We start from the raw sequence: 22,121 nt of genomic DNA on the forward strand, positions 1-22,121 counted from the left end.
TATGATCATACCAGTCTGATGTGGTCAAGGACACCGTGGCGATGTTCCTGAGATAAGAGGTGTGTCTGCTCTCCTTCCCTTGGCATTTAGCTTTCACCATCAACCACATCTACATGGAGATCCTGCCAGGCCGGGAGGTGCAAAATGGGCAGAACCTGACCCTGCAGTGTGTCGTGGACATCAGCACCACCTCGCACATCAAGCCTCAGCACTGGGTGCTGTTCTATAAGGATGACGTGCTGTTTCACAACATCTCCTCCGTGGACACCACCGAGAGTTATTTTATTCCCCAAGCCCGGGTCTATGATGCAGGGACATATAAATGCACCGTGATTCTCAACAACAAGGAGAAAACCACCTCGGAGTACCAGGTGTTGGTGAAAGGTGAGTCCTTGCATTTGAGTGAAGCTCGAGCTGATGCATTATAGCAGATGTGAAGGCAAGAAGAGTAATTGAGTGGCCGGGAACACCGGCCGCACTCTTCCCACTCCCCTGCCTGGCATTTTCCTAACCTGAAAATGTGGGCTTTAGACATGCTCCCAATATGCCAGGCTGTCTCTCCTCTCCGTGCCTTTGCATATGCTAGTCCATCTCCTGGGAATACCCGTCTTCCCCTCCTGTCCTTACCAACTGCTTTTCCTCCTTCAAGAATCAGCTTAGTGATCTCTTCTCTGACGCCTTCCCAAGCGAAATCGATCACCCCCAGGGTCCTGGTGCTCACAGCTCTTATGCAATCTCGGCATCCAGTGGTATTTGTAGAAAGGCCATATGCTAACTGCTGACCCCGGCTGCTACGTCCCCTCTGCCTGGCGTCTAGTTTGGGCAAGTCCCTCAGCCTCTCTAAACTTTAAAATTCTCCTCTGTGAAATGAAGATAACAGTAATCCCCAGCTCGGGGAGTTATTGGAAGGATTAAAAGACATCTCGTAGGTGACGTGCTTAGTATAATTTCCAGCACATAATGAATTCCCAGTAAATGGTAATTACCATTTCATGGTATTGGAAGCATTTCTCACGCACCCGTCTGCTCTTCTGGAATGTGCGATCACAAGGAAAGAGATGGGCTTTGGTGCCTTTTTGTATCTTGAACAAAGAATCTCGCTCATAGTAGGCACTCAATAGATGATCGTGGAATAAATTAACCAGAAGAAAAAGGGAGGTACAAATGGAGAAACGAGGGAAATCGTGGGGAATTTGGGTTCAGAGATAGAGGATTCCATCCATCCACGCATGGATTTCCTCCCTCAAGGAGCATTTCCCAAGGCTGAAAGTCAGGAAGAAAACCAGATGCAAGGCGTGAAAAAACATTAGGTCGGGGCCAGCCCTGGAGGCAGTTGCTGTCTGGTGGGGAAGAGAAACATGTACAAGAATAATTAGAGTCTAATAGTCACATGATCTGAGTGCTTAGGGAGCACAAAAGTGAGTGGAAACAATTCCTCTTGGAGAAGGTAGGGCTGGCTTCCTGGGGGAAGGGACACTCGGTCCAGATACAGAGGATGGCATAGGAGTTTGCTCGACGGTGAAGTTGAGCAAAGGCAGAGACGTGGAACATAGCATGGGTGGAAGAGCAAAGACTGAGAAAGATTGGCAGGGCTGAATTTGGGCAATGTTGTTGAAAAGAAACCTGCTGGCAGGCTTTTGAAACTTAGGGTAATTTTTTTAAAAACTTGGATGGTTGAATGGGTAGAGTTAGTGAGGTGAGCCCTGTACTTCCTTGACAGTGGCCACCATGACTGTCATTTCTGCATTTTTGTGTTCATGTTGGTCATCAGAGCAGTCATTGTAAGAACTACCCCCTTATTAGGCCCTCATGAAGTCAACAGTTAGAAGTGCTTTACACACATTTTATTTAACCCCTGTAGTAGCACTGGGAGTCAAACATGGTCCCCCCCCCCCCCCAATCTAATCATTTCCAGGGGCAGTCACAGGCTCAGAGAGGTTGAGCGGCATGTTCATGCCTTGGAGTTGCTCCAAGGCAAAGCTGGTTAGAACCAAGATCTCTTGGACTCCAAAATTGGCCTCTCTAACTCTTAATCATTATTGGTTTTTGAGGTAGACAAAAGGCTATTCATTCATTCATTAAATATTTATTGAGTCCCACTCTGAGCCAAGCCAAGAACCCAACAATGAGGAGGACATGACCCCTTCCTTTGGGGAGATAAGCATGAAGTAGGGGAGTACTTTCTAATAGATACTGGCTGTTTTGTTTTGTCTGTAATTGTATTTATCAGTTGAGAAGACTAGTCTTCCCAATGGGTTAATAAACTCTGAAAGCACAAACCACCTCTTAAACGTATCTGGTATTTTTCAAAGTAGCTGCCATAGCTCTAGGCACATACAGGTTCAATAATTACCTGATAGGTAGTAGAAACAAAGCAGAAGACCCTCCAATGGGCTGAATTTCCCAGCTGAGGGAAGCTTGCATATCTACAGCAAATGATACTAATGGGCTTTCTCTTCTCCCCAAGGAGTGTCTGATCCCAGAGTGATACTGGACAGGAAAGAGGCAATAGAAGGCGGGGTCGTGATGGTCAATTGTTCTGTCCCAGAGGAAAAGCCCCCAGTACAGTTCACAATTGAAAAACTCGAACTACACACAAACAATTCAAAGCAAAAAAAAAAAAAAAAATCGTATGACCAGAATTTTGTCCTGCTGGAATTCTCAGTGGAGGAGCAGGACCATATTATATACTTCCAGTGCCAGGCCAGCATCTTCTCTGAGACCCACATGGAGTACTCGAGACCCATCAGGAGTGAACTGGTCACCGTGACAGGTCAGAGTCCTACCCTCCTTTTTAAAAATCAATTTTTCTGGTTTGCTGGTTGGGGGTGGGGAGAAAGGGCCCAGAATTCCGGAAGCAGGCAGGGGCCTTCTGGGCTGGGCTGCTGTTCTCAAGACTGTTCTTAACTACCTAAAGATTATGTTTATTGTTTAACGTGTGTGTGTGTGTGTGTGTGTGTGTGTGTGTGTGTGTGTGTGAGAGAGAGAGAGAGAGAGAGAGAGAGAGAGGAATTTCCCAAACAAAAGTTTCACAAATCATCTTGATATATGGGGCATTTTGGTATTTTCTGTTCCATTCTACTTCAGTTTTTTTTTTTTTTTTTTTAAGGATTTTATTTATTTGACACAGAGAGAGAGATCACAAGTAGGCAGAGAGACAAGTAGAGAGAGTGAGGGAAGCAGGCTCCCTGCTGAGCAGAGAGCCCGACCTGGGGCTCGATCCCAGGACCCCGAGATCATGACCTGAGCCAGAGGCAGAGGCTTTAACCCACTGAGCCACCCAGGCGCCCCTCTACTTTAGTTTTTTAAAACATTGGTCACGACTCAGGGAAACGATGCACTGTGGAAACCACAGCTTTAGTCCAACACGGGTCAGACACCAGGAGGTGGAGTCTGGAGGGAGGGAAGGGCATGAGGTCCTCAGCCTTTGCCTCCCACATTTGATAAAGGACTCCCCTCTTCTACCCACCCCTCATCACCGAGATTTTGGACAAATAAACCAATGAGGTGTCCTAAGGCATGCTCTCTAGAGAGAAAAGCCATAACAGGGAAGCCTGCATGTGCATGTCCAGAATGATGGGAGCCCTGGGACAGGCAGCCCGCAGGATGAGACAGGACTCACGAGCCAGGAAGAGTCGAGGGAAGGCACACCCTAGTGCAGATAGCCTCAAGTCTTATCTATAGGAACCCCAAGGTTTGTCATAAATACCCTCCTGCTTGTGGTATCTGTGTCACCACCCCATTGTGTATGGACATATGTCCACATATATACAGGGATGATAGTATGTATATATAATATTTTTCTGATTATAATACATGGTGTGGGTTTAGTTTTCAGAAAATAGGGTACAATATAAAGGGTAAAGTGACAATCATTCACAGCACCACTGCTCAGAGAAAATCACTGGTAGGTCCCAGCCTTGTTCTGCTTTATGTGCTCACGCACACACACAACTTTTATTGTGTTCTTCTTTGTTTTGACAAAGAAATACAACCTGCCAAACATACTATTTTATGACTTTTCCTTAGCAGTATTTTATGAACTTGGGTCTGTGTCAAGACAGACAGACCTTGGTCAATCTCTGTGGCATCTCATAACCTTATCCTAGAGAGAGAGGTACCATGATTTACCTCATTTTTCCAATGATAGACATTTAGATATTTTCCCAGGTTTTTGTGGTTAAAACAATCCTGGAATACACATTCTTAAACTCATCATTTGGGTACTTTCCCAAGTATTTTGTTTCATTATTATTTCCAAGGTTGATTCCTGGCAGTCAATTTGTTGATTCAAATGTTTTGTGCGTTTGAAATATTGACGTGTCTGGCCAAAGCGCTTCTCAAAATGGCTGAACATTTCCATCAAAAGCGAGGCTGGTGTTTGTTTCCCCACATCCCTACTCTCACAGAGTATTATTTACTTTCATTATTTTTGCCAGTCTGATTGAGGCACAGTGATATATCACTGTTCTTACGCTTTGTATTTCTTTGGTCTTTACTGAGGTTGAGTGTGTTCTTTGCATTTATTGGCCTCTTACATTTCCTTCCATAAACTTCCCGTTCATATACACTTGGCCCATTTTTACTGTTTCTGATTGGTTTGTTTGAGTCCTTTATAAATGAAAGGCATGAGCTCTTTTTGGAGTGCTATGCACAAATTTCCCCGAGTTCATCATTTGTCTTTATGATAGGTTTTGCATGCAGAAGTGTTTCATCTTTATTTAATTGAATCTATCCATCTTTTTCTTTTTGGCATTTGTTTCATGATTCATACCTGAACCTTACTAAAGGTTATTAAATTAGGGGCACCTGGATGGCTCAGTCAGGCTAAGCAACTGGCTCTTGGTTTCAGCTCTGGTCATGATCTTGGTGTCGTGATCTCAGGATCGTGAGATCAAGCCCCCGCCCCCCCATTCTCTCCCTCTCTCCCTCTCTCACAAATAAATAAATAAATCTTTAAAAAAATTATTGAAGTAAAAATGCACTTATGTTTGCTCTTACTATTTTAATGTTTTTTTATTTCCTGCCTTTAGATCTCTGGCACATCTGGAATTAATTAAGATATAAGAAAAAAAAACCCTTTAGTGATTATTATGCTCTTCCATAGGGTAGTTGTTGAGTGTCCTAAAAGGTGGCCTCTCTTTTTTGACTTTTATTCAGGAAAACAGACTATTTTAAAAAATATTTTATTTATTTATTTGACAGAGAGAAATCACAAGTAGATGGAGAGGCAGGCAGAGAGAAAGGGAAGCAAGCCCCCCACTGAGCAGAGAGCCCGATGTGGGACTCAATCCCAGGACCCCAAGATCATGACCTGAGCCGAAGGCAGAGGCGCCCCAGACTTTTTTTTTTTTTTTTTTTTTAATGATAGTTACTTATTGTGAAGTTAGATGACTTTGCAGAAAAAAGGTTAATGAATTAAACTACTTTGGGCATTTTTAAATGTCCCATCTGATTTTGCATAGTTGGCCATCTGTGTGTATTCTCTAATGCTCTGCAATTCGTTTTGCAGAAGCAAAGGTTTGTCCCTACTTTTCTTACCAGCTCCTGAAGATCCCATGCCCTGGCATCCAGCCCATACCTTATCAAAGCAGTGTTTTCCAAACTGCATAAGTCATGAAATCAATTTAGTCAGTCAAGGCCAACGTTAAAAAAAAAAAAAAAAAAAAAAAACAAAAACAGAAGAGACAAGAAATCACTTTTGGGTGGGGGCATATCGTTATTTAAATGTGCATTTCCATGAAGCAGCACAGTCGTTGTCACTTTTGAAAGCTATGGAATATTTATACTGATGCCATAGTTCCGTGAAGTGGTGTGAGAAGAGCCTAGACAATTCTCTGTGAGCAGGGGTGAGAGTCTGTTTCTAATGCTCTGATTATTTTTGAGGTCGTTTGGAGAAGATTCTGTAGATGAGCTCTAGAAAAGGTGGTTTCACCTTTGGGAAGCTCAAGGGAGGATTGCAATTAAGTCTAAAGATGAGGGGCGCCTGATTGTCTCAGTCATTAAGCATCTGCCTTCAGCTCAGATCATGATCCCAGCATCCTTGGGATCAGAGGCCCTGCATCAGGCTCCCCACTCTAAAGGAAGCCTCTTCTCCCTCTCCCTCTCCCACTCCCTCTGCTTGCGTTCCCTCTCTCACTGTGTCTCTCTCTGATGAATAAATAAATAAAATCTTTAAGAAAAAAAAATAGGCTGAAGATGCAAGAATGAGTGAGAAGGGAGAAGTGAGAAGTTATCAGAGCAACTTAGAAGGTTTTTTGGGGGAAAGATTGAATTTTTTTCATTAACAAGGAAGAACAGTGGTTGGCAACAAAAAGCAAAAGAGGGAGGGACCTAAGTGCCTCTTCCCCTCCCCCAGGTTTGAACCTGAGTCCAACCAGCTTGTCCTCTTCTTGTAGAATCCTTCTCTACTCCCAAATTCCACATCAGCCCCGAAGGAGTGATCACAGAAGGAGATCAGCTTCACATCAGGTGCACCATTCAAGTGACCCATCTGATTGAAGCGTTTCCAGAAATCATAATCCAGAAGGACAAGGAGATTGTAGCGCACGAGAGCAAGGACCTGGAGGCCACCTACTCTGTGATGGCCATGGTGGAGCACAATGGCAACTACACGTGCAAAGTGGAAAGGAGCTGGATATCCAAGGTCAGCAGCATCGTGGTCAACATAACAGGTAGGGCTCCTGCTGGAGGGTGTGGGAATAAGGCGGGCCTGAGCAGTCCCCATGCTAGAATGCAAAATGGCCAGTGAGGGCCAATGCTTCTGCTCCTGCTTGTCTCAATGATGTGCTCAGGTGGGTGTGTCGTGCTTAAGGGGGAAAGTCAGTGCACAGCCGGTAAGCAGTTAGCCGTGGTGGTCACGTGTGGAACCTCTGGCATCAGATACCAGCACTGTCGCTCACTACTTCGGTGACCTTACTTAAGTTATACAGCTGCTCCGTGCCACAACTCTATGAAACAGGGATAGTGATAGCACTCAACCTGTAGGACTGTTACAGTGACTAAGTGACATGTCTTGCTATAAAGCACCTCATACAGAAGAAGCCCCTGGTGAATGTGAGCTAGAATGTCTATTATGATATATAGCACATTTATTTTTTCTCTGGGCCACATTGTAGGCTAGATCCCAGACACAGGTTCTCAGACAGGGTCAGGAGTGACAAAGCATTAATATATTCAAAAACAATAGGAAAAATTCCCTTTTGCTGAACACGGTGTGAGTGGTTTACCTATGTTTTCAGTTAATGCTCGTAACAAAGCTATGAAATAGCTATCATGATTCTGCATTTATGAATATAGAAATTGAGGCTGAGATGTTACGTCATTCACCCCGCAATCACAGGGTTACCAGATGGCAGAATGAGTCATCCCCAGGCCCATTTGACTACCAAACCTATGCACTTAAAAGTTCTATTAGACTTTTTTTCGCTTTTCCTGGATTTACTTCTCTCCATAGTACCTATTACAAAAAAAATATACTCTACCTCTACCTGTTTATTGTATGTATCTAGGCACTAGACTGTAAGCCAATGGGAGCAGGGACATTACCTATTTATTCCCTGTTAAGTCTTTAACACCTAGAATAGTGCCTGACACATAGTAGGATTTCAATACATATTTGCTGGGGGAATGAATGAACATTCTCTCTGCCCTCCCTCAGGGCAGAGAGAATCAGCACTTCTTGGTTGCCAAATGAAGGTGTTCATTCATTCCTTCATTTACTGAAAGCCTTCAAAGTGTCAAGCACTGAATGTAGAGTCATAGGGACAATCCATAGTATCACAGGTAGGCTGCCAACTTTCCAATGTGGTGATTGGTCTATGTGTCAGATCCTGATGGTCTATAGTGTGTACTAGCAATTTATCATTGATAATGACAAATATCTTGATAGTACATGATGTTTTTCACTGGTAAGACATAGTACCTCATTAGCGAAAAGTATTCAATTGAACATACATTGAGTGCCTACTGTATGCTGGGCAACTTATTGGAGATAGACAGCTCTAAGGTTGAGCTTTGCTCTTAAAGAATTCACAGACATAAATAGACCATTCAAATGCGATATCATGAAAAAGTACAATAACATGGTGGGCAGACTGCTGTGAGAGCAACAGGGACCAAGTGGTGAACCAACTGACTCTTGTATCAGTCAAAGCAGCACCACTACCCTTTGGGCCAAGCTACTTTAGGAAAGCATAGAGCATCATTGGTCCCTAAGATACTACTGTTGTAGGTGATCACCTACACCCAGAAGTCTGTATCATGTGGGGTATACAATTCATTCAGTGGATCAGTCTCCCTGGTCCAAGGTTATATTCAGCCTGCCCTTCCCATCCCTTCAACCTGAGTGCTCTGTGATCCTGACCTCTGCCCTTTCTACATGGAGCTAACTGAGCCATACCAGGGCTGGCATGCATCCTCACGTTCAAGTTCTTTTAGGCCTTTGGAAATGTCTCCAGGACCACTTATACCTCTGTTGCTATCGAGCCTCACTGTTACTCACTTCTGTTACTATCGAGCCTCACTGTCAATGGCTCTATATAGTGATATTAGCAGCTCACAATAATTTTATGAAGATAAAAGTCATTGAATTAGTCATTTGTCTTTGGGGAGAAATGACACCTTTGCCTCCCCTAGCCCTGAAACTATCCACCTTTACAGATCCAATCTGTCACCAGGTATAGTTGAGAGTCTCTCAACTCTGTCCTGTCTTCCTATATTTGTAATCACATCCTAACACTGGCCCTCACACCAGGATTATCTATTGCAGGGGTATCCTGGACCATCTCTGTTCCAGTTCATTCTTCAACCAGCTGTAGGAGAAGCACTTCTAATATGGCCCCTATTTGATATCACTATTCATGGACTTAAACTCCTGCATGGTCATGATCCTTCACTTTGACCCCATCCCTGTCCCAACATGCCTCCTACTCTGACCACCCTTTCCCCTTTGGCTACTGAAAAACTTCTGTTTTCTTTAAAGACCAAGCCCCAGATATCCTTTGAGGCTCCCCCAGGAGAGTCCCATGGTCACACCTCAGTTCCCACCACACTTCTGCTCCCATCTTCAAGTCAGCAATCCCTGCAAAGATTTAGCATCTGCCACAACCACTCTGCGTAAGCTCTCAAAAGACCAAGTCTGGGCCTCAATTCACCTTACATCATTGATACTTAAAACAGAACATGACACATTGTGGGAGTTCAATAAACATTCATTCAGTGAGCAAATAAAAGACTAATTCTGATTAGTGTACGTGATGGGCCTGTCTGTTATATTACATCCTTTACAAAGGGACTATTGTTCGCTAACATTTCATTCCTAATTCTAAACCATCTTACACGTACTTCTGCAGGATGGTTTTTACTTTTCACATTTTCGTTTACATATTTTTAAACAGAGAGTCATTTCTTTGGGATTCTTGCTATATCATTTTTTTTCACATTTTTTTGATATCCACCCAATGAGCTTGTAAGGCATTTTAGGATGTCAGTCTCTTTGGTTCCTTTCCCCTCCCCCCAACCTAGAGCTTTTGATGCAACAGTCCTGCAACAGTCCTTTCCTGATTTTCTCTTTTCTCTCTGAAAACAAGTAAGTCAATGATTATATGGAAGAAAAAGATGGAGTGTGTCTTAATAAAATATAGGTTAATTATTAGGCTACCACCTTATTTGAAGTTTTATTTGATTTTATTGAGGAAACTAGGAAGGCATTGGGGACTGATTACAATGGAAATGATTTCTATAGCTATGTAACATCAATGATAATGACAGCATTGATTTGTACCCACAAACCTGTATGGCAGGTAAATTTAGAATCAGTAGAATTTGATTCCCTGACTCCTGGCTGCATTCTCAACCCTGTAGTCTAAGAAGCTTTCCTAGGAGGAACTTTGGGTCTCTGTTCCTTTCTCAATATGCAGATAGTGTCAAAAATTACTGACTCCTGGGGCACCTGGGTGGTTCAGTTGGTTGTCTGCCTTCTTTTCTGGTTGTGATTTCGGGATCTTGGGACTGAGCCCCATGTTGGGCTTCCTGCTCAGCAGGGAGTCTATTTCTTCTTCTGTCCTTCCTAACCCCTGCTTGTACTCACTTGCATATGTGCCTCTTAAATAAATAAATAAAATCTTTAAAAAAAGTTACTGACTCCTTCCTTCTGCATCAAAAGCCAAAATCCTGAGCCAGAGTGTACTTGCTTACACAAAGGACCAAGTCTTCACAGCAGCTAAGTAATTAATTAGTAATTTTCCAGTATCTGAAAATAAAAACATATCCCATAACAAGATCTTGACATATATCAGGGAATATTTAAACACGGAGATGCCAAGACTTCTTAAAAGTCAACTTCTGTCTTTACTGCTGTTGACATTCAACCTGAATTACGGTACTGGTGACTCCTTAAAGTGGCATAGAATGTTCTAGTTTACAAATTATTCAACCTTGGGTGGCTTCAGGTGTCATCGTCATCGTCATCTTTCTCTGTGGGAAGCGTGGGAGGGATGGTGGCCAGCTGCCACTTCTCCCCAACCTCATGCTCTCACTCTGCTTCAAGCCTGTACTACATCCCTCCTGCTTCTAGTCTGGGCCCCGTCAGTCCCTTCTCCTTCCAGATAGCTCGCTCTAGCAGAGCCTGATGCCATTCCCCTGACCCAGACTCTCCATGGTTCCCATTGCCCCTAAGATACAATTCACACTTCTTTAGGTGGTTCCTAAGGTCCTTCAAATCTATAGGTCTTCCTGTGACTGCTTCTGCTCCCACTATGTTCCAGAATGCCTGAAATTTCGGGTACTGCTTCCTGCCAGGCCTGTTTCACTGCTTCTGGAGAGCTTCCTGCAACAGTCCTTTCCTGATTTTCTCTTTTCTCTCTCCGTAAAGGGGCTGTGGGAGTGGTGCCCAGAAACATCTCACCCTCTTCCACTCATTGGTCTTTCAGAGCTATTTTCCAAACCAAAGCTGGAATCTTCCACCACCCGTCTGGACCAGGGAAAAAGCCTGGACCTGTGGTGCTCCATTCCAGGAGCACCTCCAGCTAACTTCACCATCCAGAAGGAAAACACGACTGTGTCAGAGTCTCAAAATTTCACCAGAATCGTCTCAGCAAGGGACAGTGGGACATACACCTGCAGAGCGAGCGTGGGCAGGGTGGTCAAGAGAAGCAATGCAGTCCAGATAACCGTGTGTGGTAGGTACATGTTCACTGGCTCAGAGAATCTTGGGATGGGACAGAGGCTGTTTGTCACCAGCTGCCACCCTCTCCAGGCTGAAGGCAGATCAGACTGGGGCAGGGGAAGAACTTGGGAGAAAGAGAGAATAGTGAAATCAAGAGGCCAAACAAGTGGGTGTGTTCCCACTCAGAGTACCAGGAGGAGGCAATACAAGGCAAGCATAGGCAAAAGTCAAGTTCATGGCTTTATTGTGGCTGCTTGCTGATGATGGAGCTGAGCTGACAAGATTCTGGCTGCTAGAACAGGCTCCCACTCAGGGAGGAAACACTCCTTATTCAACAGCAAACTTTAGGATCTAAGTCCCTCATTTTTTATCCATATCCTGGCTGACAAGCAAGCCTAGGTCTTCTGGTGGGCAGAATGTAGGTGCTGGGACCACCTAAAGCCATGCTTCCCAGAGCTGACCGTGCGTGCAAAACCTGGTTAGAAGGCAGGTTGAGATGGAGCCAGATTCCACATCTCTCACTAGTGCCTGCCTTGGGGATGCTGGGCCGTGGACCGCCCTTGAAGTAGAGGTCGAAGTGAATGTGGAACTCTGGTCAGGCTGTCACAGGCTCTGCTGTGACTCAGTCACTGTCCTTTAGTTTAACCTATGGCTATGCTCTATGCAGCCAAGATCTTAGTCTCTGCTCAAACGGGGTCATATTTTCTTGTCAACTCTCTCTCTCATCATAGAATTCCAAAGGAAATGATGTAAGAGACAATGGCGGACTATTACATTTTATAAGCTTTATAAATAAGCGAACTTTTCAATAAGGACCTAGTAGAATTCTTGCTTCTCGAGGCATGCGATTTACTCTCAAACGAGGCTGAGGCACTGAGGATTTGTTTTCAAATCGAATCCATTTGGGTACTTGTTATAGATCTTCTGCTTTTCCTGTATCTTTTCTCAACCCAACAGCAACATACGGATGTGTGAGCGTACAAACATATAAACGTGTATTTAGGAAGATGTAATGTTTTTCTTAAATTGGTGTCACCCTCGTTTTTGTTTACAGCATTCGTTTCTCCTCTCCCTCGCACCCCCACTCCTCCCCTTATGCCCACACACATCACCTGTCCATCTTCAAATAGTCCTGTGAAGGTAGGTGAGACAGGCAAGTAACTATGGTCAAGCCAGAGAAGCAAAGAACAGAGTTTGGAGAAGGACCCTCTTGGGCTGGATGTTTTGTTTCTGCCTTCAGTGTTGTTCAAGCTGTTTCTCTGTCATTCTAGAAATGCTCTCCACGCCCAGGATTTTTTATGACTCCGGCTCTGAAGTGATCAAAGGACAGACCATCGCAGTCAGTTGCCAGTCTGTAAATGGAACTGCGCCCATTTCTTATCACCTTTTAAAAGCAAATACCATCTTATATAGCCATGACATGAACTCGAATGAGCCTGCAGTATTCAAAGACAAACCAACGAAAGATGTAGAATACCAGTGTATTGTGGATAATTGTCATTCCCATAATGAAATGGTCAGCGAAGTTCTGCGGGTCAAGGTCATAGGTAAGTTGCTGTGCTGGGGGAAGAAATCTTGTGGTTTGGGGGCTTTACTTCACATCTTCAAAGGTTTGGGGTTCCCCAGGGGTTGTACACACTAGTGGTTGGTACTCGTGCAAAAGCCCTAAACATGCCATGTGGCAAAGCAGGACCAAGACCCAGGTAAACAGGGCCAGAAAATATCTGGTTGCTCTTGGTGTGGCCAATGACATCTCTTGGCAGAACCTTTCAACTGAACTGCTGAAATATCAGAGTAAAGTGTCCTGACATCAAGAACCACTAAAGTTGTGTTATGGGGCTCCCTTTTTAGAGGAACTGACCGCCGTCTCTGAGAATTGTAGACCAGAGTTCTTCTCCGCTGTTGACCCTTGATGTTGAAGATTCCATCATGTGCAGAACCCACAGCCATGAGAGCTGCAGACTGTGGTTTCATGGGACTGACACTGTCATACTCAGGAGAAATAGACTGTTGTGCGGGGGTGTATATTTTCCATTGAGCCTCTGACTTGTCATCTCTCAGAAGGCCTCAGGACCACCATTGTTTGCATCTCTGAGATATTCCACATCCTTTTGCAAAAAGCCTAATAGGCTTCTCCTTCTTCATCCTCCTTCTTGTTTAATAACTGCCTATCTGCAGGTACCACTGTGGACCTCTTAAGTAGGATAGAGATTCTTGCTTCTATTAATGTATGGTCCAAAAGGAGCCATATATTTCAAATTAATATCAATATATATAAAGCATCTAATGCTATAGGGCATACAAAAAAAGAAAACATATTGTTTTCAATGACATAGCAAGAAACACAGGATATCCTGATTAAATAATGGAGAAATAGTTTAGTGTATTTGAATGACAGTGCAAGTAAGCATAGAAAAAAAATGCTGCTAGGGAACCCATTATTGTCACATGGACTATCCTTACAACTATGGTGATAGAAATTTGGGCCATGAAAGGGCGATCATCTAGCTTGAATCCAAAGACCTGGGTTGGGAGCCAGGTCTTGACAATGGGTCAAGAAAGGACTGGGTCAAGAAATGGCCAACCAGTTAAATACATGAGCAAAATGTCTCCATGGAACTGTTCAAAAGACTGGGTAGATCAGATGGCTGGAAACAAAAGATTGGGACTGGAAAATCATTGGATATAAACTGAAAATGTGACTGAGCTCAACTGTGAAGGGCATCGAATGCTGGTCTTTAGAGTTGAGAATTTGTCCTGTATGCAATAAGAGCCAGAAGAGGAAAGGGGGTCATGAGGAGGATGGAGCTTGGGGGAGATGAACTGGGGGGCTCTATCTCTTAGAAGTGGAGACTTCAGACCTCACAATAGCTTAAGAAGTCAATGCAGAGGCCCATGTGAAACTGTTTAAGTTGGTTTAAATTGGGTCAATAGTAGCGGCTAACATTTACCATGAACCTTGACCATGTGGGCATCCCAATGTGAAGTAGTCTAGTAAATTATCCCCATTAATACTTACAATAGCCTTGTAAGACCCATGAAAATACTATCCTTGCTTTATGATGATGCAGCAAAGGCTTAAGATGAACAGCTGATGGGGAGTGGGACTGGGAATTGGGGTTGGGCAGCCGGGTTCCTGAAGCTGTTTTGCCACCACCCCACTGTGCTTCAGCAGGAGAGAGACTGCCAAATCAGGCTATACCCTCCAGGACTCTGCCCTTATGGTTGACTTCCACCCTCCCATCTGGGTCCTGGTGCTCCCTTTTGTGGTACTGGCCTCTCCATGGCCTGGCCGCCCACTGCATGCTCAAGGAGGTGATTCATCTCCAAGTCATATGTCAGGGGTGTCTGGGTGGCTCAGTCAGTTGAGCATCCATCCGACTGTTGGTTTTGGCTTAGGTCATGACCTCAGGGTCGTGAGATGGAGCCCCACATCTAGCTCAGAGGGGAGTCTACTTGGAATTCTCTCCCTCTTTCTCTCTGCCCCTCCACCTGCTCTCTTTCTCTCTCTCTCTCTCTCTCTCTCTCAAGTGAATGAATAAAAAAGAAGTCAGATATCAGTCTGCTGACCATTCCATTCTCACACTAATATGGAGATCTCCTTGGGAAAACAATTGAGGATCAGAATTTTGGTAATCAAACTTGGAAATGGTTTATAGGAGGAAATTGAGTTCTGCTTGGATCTGCTGGGAATGCCAGGTTGGCAGGGCTTCCTGGTGGAAACACCCAGGTCAAAATCAAGACCTGGAATTCAGGAGACTAATTGGATTAGAGCTATCTATTTCAGCATTAAATGCTCTGTGTTTATGTGTTAAATACACGAACAGAAGCTATGATGTAGGTGAAATCGCCAAAGAGGAGAACGGAGATAGAAAGCCGAGGACTGAATTTTGCAAAAAGTCCATATTTGAGGGGCAAAAGGAAGAAAAACTAGTGAATAAAGAGGGAGTGACAGATGAGGAGGTTAGAGAATCTGGGCTGGGAGGCATCAGAGAAGCCTCAGAGGAAGCCACACTGGTTCTGGATGGGAAGAATGGATGGACCCCTATTAAGGACTGAAATTAATCTGCCGAGGACTCAGGGATGGGATCGTCAGGGGATCGGGTGACCTTTGCCGTTTCTTCAAAACTGGAGTTGGAGAGCAGTTTCCAAAGCAGAGGGATGGAAGTCAGGTGACAGGGGTAACAAGGTGGGGAATGGGGATGCGAGAGCAACTGGTTTCGAACATTCATAAAGGAGAAGGTAGAAAAACAAGAACAGCTAAAGATAGTGGGTCAAGGTTACTCATAAGACCTGGAAGTGCCATACATCTCTGTAAGCACAGGAGGGAAATCACACACACACACACACACACACACACACACACTCAACAGGATACAGAGATGAGCTGTAGTGTCAGGCTGAGGGGTCAATAATACTTGAGGGGTAAGTGAAGGGAGGTGTCTCCAGGAGGCATCGGTTGCTGCCCTTCTGGGCTGAGGGAGGAGGGAGACATGAAGGACGAGGGATGAGGGTGGTGAATTGAGTAAAAGGCACACACAAGTAAGTGAAAAGATATGGTAATTGACTCTCTCTGCTTGAGTTATTTCACTCAGCATAATCTCCTACCGTCCCATCCATGTTGCTACAAAAGTTGGGTATTCATCCTTTCTGATGGAGGCATAATACTCCATTGTATATATGGACCATATCTTCTTTATCCATTCATCTGTTGGGAAGGGCATCTTGGCTCTTTGCACTGTTTGGCAAACTGTGGCCATTGCTGGAGCACTGGGTGTGGGGCATAAACAATGAATCTTGGAACACTGAAAAAACAAAATTAAATTAAAAAAAAAAAAAAAAGAAAAAGGGGTAAAATTTAGCATATGGGAAAAAAAAAAGTTACAGAGAGCCCTAGTCTCTGTCACAGTACAGCAGGAAGCTGGCTTTAAGCAGTGCTGTGTCGTGTTCTGTCCCTTGCATCTCCCCCACTTCTCAGCACTGTCCCTTTCCGTGCCTTTCAGCCCCGGTGGATGAGGTCAAGCTCTCTATCCTGCTGAAAGAGGATGTGGAGTCTGGGAAGGCCGTCGTGCTCCGATGCTCCGTGAATGAAGCGTCTGGCCCGATCACCTTCAGTTTTTACAGAGAAAAAGAGACCAGGCCCTTCCACCAAACCACCTTGAATGAAACCCAGGCCATTTGGCACAACTCAAAGGCTAGCAAGGAGCATGAAGGACGGTATTACTGCACAGCCTCCAACAGAGCCAATCATGTTAAAAGCAGCCCCCAAAGCAACATACTGACAGTCAGAGGTGAGTCAGGGTCTCAAAAAACAGGGGGACCTAGTGTGACCTCAAAGGGTGAGGCCAAGGCCTCACCCCTTGGAAGAGGAGGTGGACCACTGTTTAGCTCATTTCACTGAGGATTAAGAGACCAATGTCCTCCAGGCTCTTTTGTTGCAAATGACAGACACACATCCAAACTATATAAAAGAGGAATTGGTTATTACAAAAAATTAGAAACTTTTCCCATAGTCATAATTCCAAATTCTTGGTCAAGAGATACCAGTTGGTTCATGTTGGGTCAAATGTCCACCCATGGACTACCTATGGCCAAGGGGATTGGGTCATGCAGAAGGGACATAGGGGAGCCCACACAAGTCTGTAGAAGGTGCTCTCCTAGCGAAGGAGAAGGGCTGAATAGACCCCCAAAATGAGTCAACTTCAGCCCAGTGGTCCTTTAAACTGATGCTATAGTACACAAACAAAAAACACACAAGAACAGTTCTGCACCAGCTGTGAACAGTGTCTTTCAGAAGTAAGATGCTAGTTACAAGGACTATAAAAATTAGTCTTATTTGTTGCTTGAACCTGGTATTATTTCTTGCTGGCAGAGGAAAAACCTGTGTTTGTGTGTGTATGTGTGTGTATTTTTTTTCTTCGTTTCCAGTCTTTCTTGCCCCATGGATAAAAGGACTTATTGCAGTATTTGTCATTGGAGTGATAATTGCCGTCTTGGTACTTGGGGCCAGATGTTATTTTCTGAAGAAAGCCAAGGGTGAGTACAGTTCTTTCATTCCATTCTGATAGGTTGCTCTGTCCAGGAAATGGGCCATGGACAGGAGGGGCTTCAGTTTCGTGGAGGCCTGGTGCTCTGCCCCCCTGGGAACCAAGGAGACACAGCTGAGAACAATTGTTTTTCTCTTTGTGGTGTCACCTTGATAATCAAAGACTTTGGCTTTGGTGGGCCAAAAGGTTTTATTGCCCTTTGGATTTAGTTAGGCACAAATGAAAGCAACTGCTTTCCTAGTTGGACAACCCAGAAAAGATGCATTGGAGCGGTGGTGAGGGGGAGGTTGTAGCTATGTGTGGTCAGAAGATACTGTTTCATGGGGTTGACCACACCTAGTCCTGCAGCTGGCAGAAGGCTACGGACACCTGCCCTGCGTAGCTTCCCATCCACTGAATGCCTCCCAGTTGATCTGCCGTTTGTGCCATGATTTCTACCCTGTGCTTGAGGTTAACCACACATGGAAAGGAAGTCAAGATCACCCAGACACTCAGGAATCAGTCAGCCATCATGAACTTAAGGAAAAGGGCACAGCCCCAGTAGATTCTGCATAAATTTTTGTGGAGTGCAGCAGTTTCTTTTGGAGCTCCAGACCTGCTGCAGCCTGGGATGGGTGGGGACAGATAGGATGAGGCGGGGCTCTGGGCTTTTTCTAGAACAAGAAAGCTGCAACCCTTCTGGGAAGACAGGCTCCAGAACCAGCCCCTTGCTAAGGTCTCAGGCCAGCTTGGAATTAAGAGAATAGGACTGATGGAGCCTTTCCTTCTTGGAATCATCTTGAATTGAAGAAAGAGTTGCCTGTTTACCCTGACCTGGTTCCTTGACTTCATCTCCATCACATGCCAGTAAAGAAACTCGCTCCTGGCTAAAACAGTCAGAATGTCCATATTTCTGGAGGAAATGATGCAAAATCTCTCGGTATAAGACCAAAAGAATTTTGTTTGGTTGGTTTTTTCTTCTTTTTTTGAAGCGGAATATTATTTGGCTTTCTTTTTTCTTTTTATGGGTATTCAATCTTCAAGGAAGTCAAATATGGTGGAGAGGAGTGTTCCTATCTGGTACAAACATGGATACATTATATTAACTTTGGATTTTCTCTTTCTCTTTCAAAGCCAAGCAGACACCCGTGGAGATGTCCAGGTCAGTGTGTGTATTTCGGAGGGAGGTGGCTGCTTTGTAGACATGCATCAACTAAAGGAAAATTCTGGTCGTTAGAGGGTTTTCAGTATCCCCTGGAAAGCCCAGAAAAATAAGGGTCTTAGGTGTGAGTAGCGTAGGAAAGTGTGAGTGTGCACACGTGCGTGTGTCTTTGGCTCCATGGACGATTGCCAGCTGTCCTTCAATGGGAAAGAGGGGCTTTATTCTGAGGTCATGTCCCTCCTATACTGTTCCTTGTGAGATCCCTTTTTCCTTATGAAACTATACTGGTAATAGATGGAATTTTTAAAATTTGCATACTTGGCAAAATAGAATTGACCTAAAAAAAAGAAGGTGGTGATATTTTTACTGTTCTTGAAATCCAAAATCTGAAGGTATGGAAAGGATAATTCTGTTCTGGAGAAAAACAGTAGCATAGGATGAAGAATTCAGAGGGACAGGATTCATCTTGGCCCTGACACTTTTTTTTTTTTTTTTAACAAACACCAAATACCGAATTTATAAAAAAGCTTCACATATTATATATAAATTAAAAGAAATTACACAGATTCCCAAGCAAACTATTAAAAGGTGTCATTTTCATTTCTAGTTTGAGGCTAATATTGACATGTATGAGAAACTGTGTGAGAGCAAATAATACTCTTGATCAACAATAATGAAATCATACATACTACTTAAGGCAAAATATTTTATATTTATAGTAACTATAGTGTACAATAATATTCAGTTTGGCAGAAATTTATCTGAAACAATTTCTATACATACAAGAATAGATTCCTAACAGGTAATTTATATGTAAGTGAAAGTAACAAGGACATATGTGTATATGTATTTGATTAATATAGGATAATTTTGGTGTGTCAAATATTTATGAGATGATAGACTATTTAATGAATGGAATAAATAGAATAATCAAGCAATTCTGGAAGTAAGTGAAGACCGTCCAAAGGAGGTCAAGAAAACGTTACTTCTTCAGAGCTTGCTACAGTATAGGAGGGCCCTCACACTTATTTTAACAGCAAAGAGTTTTTATCAACCTTCTGGAAAAATGGTTAGTTTTCCACAGAAGAGAGTAACCTTTTCCTCACTTCAGAAAACTGTTTTTCCCATGATCTTTCCTTGATTGTTTTCATAGCTTGAAGTTAGAGCCAAAAAAGTCATATTCTTTCTTTCCTTTTTCATTTCAAGGCCAGCAGCTCCCCTTCTGAACTCCAGCAATGAGAAGATGTTGTCAGATCCCAATACTGAAGCCAACAGACATTACGGTAGAGTCGTGGTTTCTTGCTAAGTGTTTTCCCCTAGCTGGCTGCACACTTCCTTACCCTTCTTAGAAGCAGAATCTATAGGTGGCAAGAGTTCAAGTTGGAAGGGAGGCCCTGTCCTCAAGCAGGGGCACTTCATCTAACCAGTTGTGCAAGGGTGAGCTGATAAGCAAAACAGAAATTTAGGAAGAAAGGCAGAACATTTTACCCTAATCTCACCACCTCCTAAACATGCTGGGGAAGGAAAGGTAGAATGATTACAAGGCTGCAGATACCCCATCCTGGGTTATCGTCTAAAACTTTGAACATGGCCCAGGTATAATCATTATCCTTTTGTTAGAGAGAGAAAGAGAAAGAGAGAGAGAGAGAGTTATCCACTGAAGTCATCCACTGAAGTCTTCGGTAAAAGATCTCAGATGGAATTATTTATCACAAGCAGGAGACAGTTTCCTTTCAGCTTTTACCTCAACTGCTTTCGATAGGCATTTAAAAGAAAAAAGTAGTACAAGCAAAGAGTATCTGATAAGGCTTGGGGCAAGCTTGGGAGCCGGCTTAGTTGGGTGGGGAGTTCTTAATCCCATCCAGTCTCTGAGAAAACTCCCAGCAGGGCCGATAATACTATTCCCTGTCCCAGACCAGGTTGGGGGCAGTTTTCTTTATCAGCAGGTCTCGGAAGAGAATGCTGATGTTCTTTTCTAATTGTATAAGTGATCCACAAAATGAGAATTTTAGGATACTCCTCTAGCAGGGCGTACTTGAGAAATATATTTTAAGAATTGAGCAATTCTTATAACTACCAAATCACCCACCTTTAAAAAGTGAATAAAATAGCGCCTGGCTGGCTCAGTGAGCAGAGTGTGAGACTCAGTCTCAGGGTGGTGAGTTCAAGCCCCACACAGGGCATGGAGCCTACTTAAAAAAAAAAAAAACAACACATAAACAAACAATAAACATAAACAACATGTTTATGTTATGTTAATATGTTAAAACAAACAAAAAAACATAATAAATAAATAATAAGCAGATAGAAGAACCTGGGAATTCCTAAGTTCCATCAAATAGAACAGGAAATAAAGAAAACACACAGTGAGGTATAATCCTTACTAAAAAGTGAATAAAACATTTGTAATAACAAAAGTAATACATTTGTTACAAATGTAAAAACATTTGTAATAACAAAAGTAAAGTAATGGACCAATAAAGAAAACAAAGCAAGTATATCATGTAAGAAACTGCATTCAGAAAAATTTGGTGACTGTTTAGCAAAAAGTGAGCATTACAGAAGTATCTTTTTGTCGTATGGGGGGGTCTTTTTTATTTGTATTATATGTAAGTACATAGTTTAAATTGAATGCTAATATAGACTTACATTAAAATACGATAAAACATGGAGGACATTGGGAGTTGGAGAGGAGAAGTGAGTTGGGGGAAATCAGAAGGGGAGACGAACCATGAGAGACTATGGATTCTGAGAAACAAACTGAGGGTTTCGGAGGGGAGAGAGGTAGAGGGATAGGAGACCCTGGTGGTGGGTATTAAGGAGGGCATGTATTGCATGAACACTAGGTGTGGTACATAAACAATGAATCTTGGAACACTGAAAAAAATTTAATTTCATTAAAAAGAAATAGGATTTCCCCCCCATATTTCCAAAAGACAAGAAATACTCTAATTATATTGTCTCTTTGTGGATTGTTTCACTTTATGAAGTATTTTAGTAATCACTGTAAGCAGTTAACTTAAAAGCATAATGGAAAAGTCATGTGTTCTTCAGAAGTATTTATGTTATTTATAATCCATAGAATTATTTTTAATAAAGAACAACTTGATGGGGGGACAAAAGTTAAGAAGTTCTTTTTGCCCACTGAGGTGGCAGCCTGGAGGTACCACCATTTCTTTAAACCACGTTCTCCTGCATCCAGCTCTCTGGTTGGAGACGGTTAGTTTGCTAGCGTTCTTCGTGTCTCTGCTTACAGGCCCACTCCTTTAGAATTAAGCTTCATTTCCAATGAGCTTGCTCAAAGTGAACAGTTCTGAATCTTGAACATTTCATAAGCAGATGTATTCCTCCCATGGAATGATGGGCATCGCTGGTGTTAGAAACTGACCACTTGGGGGTTGGAAGGGGCCATAGGGGGGGTGAGGAGGGAATCCAGAATCTTCTATGCAGCTGGTGGCCCACTACACCAAAGAGGTTAAACTTGACTCTGTGTGTTTGTGGCACCCAGTTTTTTTGCAAGTTATATAGGAAACTAGGATTTCTGTTGCCACTCATCCTCTTTGTTATTTTTCAACTAGGTTACAATGAAGATGTTGGAAACCATGCAATGAAACCAATAAATGAAAATAAAGGTAATTATCAAATTAAGTTTTTGGCTTTTTTTTTTTTAATTTTTTTATTATTAGAAGCATTTATAGAAAAAAAGACCTCTAGGAAAGAACTAAAACTGTTAAGACCTGGGGATATTGTAACCCTTCCCTTCACC

At 43.2% G+C, this 22,121-nt stretch overlaps 1 protein-coding gene across 3 annotated transcripts in view; it reads left to right on the forward strand.

The window, feature by feature from the left end:
- The window catches only part of PECAM1 (platelet and endothelial cell adhesion molecule 1), a 58,435-nt gene that overhangs the window by 14,309 nt on the left and 22,005 nt on the right, over positions 1 to 22,121 (forward strand). For all 3 annotated transcript variants that reach the window (XM_059150057.1, XM_059150055.1, XM_059150058.1), the window contains 10 exons: positions 91 to 384; positions 2,468 to 2,773; positions 6,399 to 6,674; positions 10,932 to 11,180; positions 12,439 to 12,714; positions 16,171 to 16,458; positions 17,096 to 17,203; positions 18,328 to 18,355; positions 19,562 to 19,638; positions 21,934 to 21,987. In XM_059150057.1, coding sequence (XP_059006040.1) covers positions 91 to 384; positions 2,468 to 2,773; positions 6,399 to 6,674; positions 10,932 to 11,180; positions 12,439 to 12,714; positions 16,171 to 16,458; positions 17,096 to 17,203; positions 18,328 to 18,355; positions 19,562 to 19,638; positions 21,934 to 21,987 — 1,956 coding nt within the window. The remainder of the gene's footprint in view (positions 1 to 90; positions 385 to 2,467; positions 2,774 to 6,398; positions 6,675 to 10,931; positions 11,181 to 12,438; positions 12,715 to 16,170; positions 16,459 to 17,095; positions 17,204 to 18,327; positions 18,356 to 19,561; positions 19,639 to 21,933; positions 21,988 to 22,121) is intronic.

This window comes from Mustela lutreola, chromosome 15, assembly GCF_030435805.1.
Source record: "Mustela lutreola isolate mMusLut2 chromosome 15, mMusLut2.pri, whole genome shotgun sequence".
Lineage (NCBI taxonomy): Eukaryota > Metazoa > Chordata > Mammalia > Carnivora > Mustelidae > Mustela > Mustela lutreola.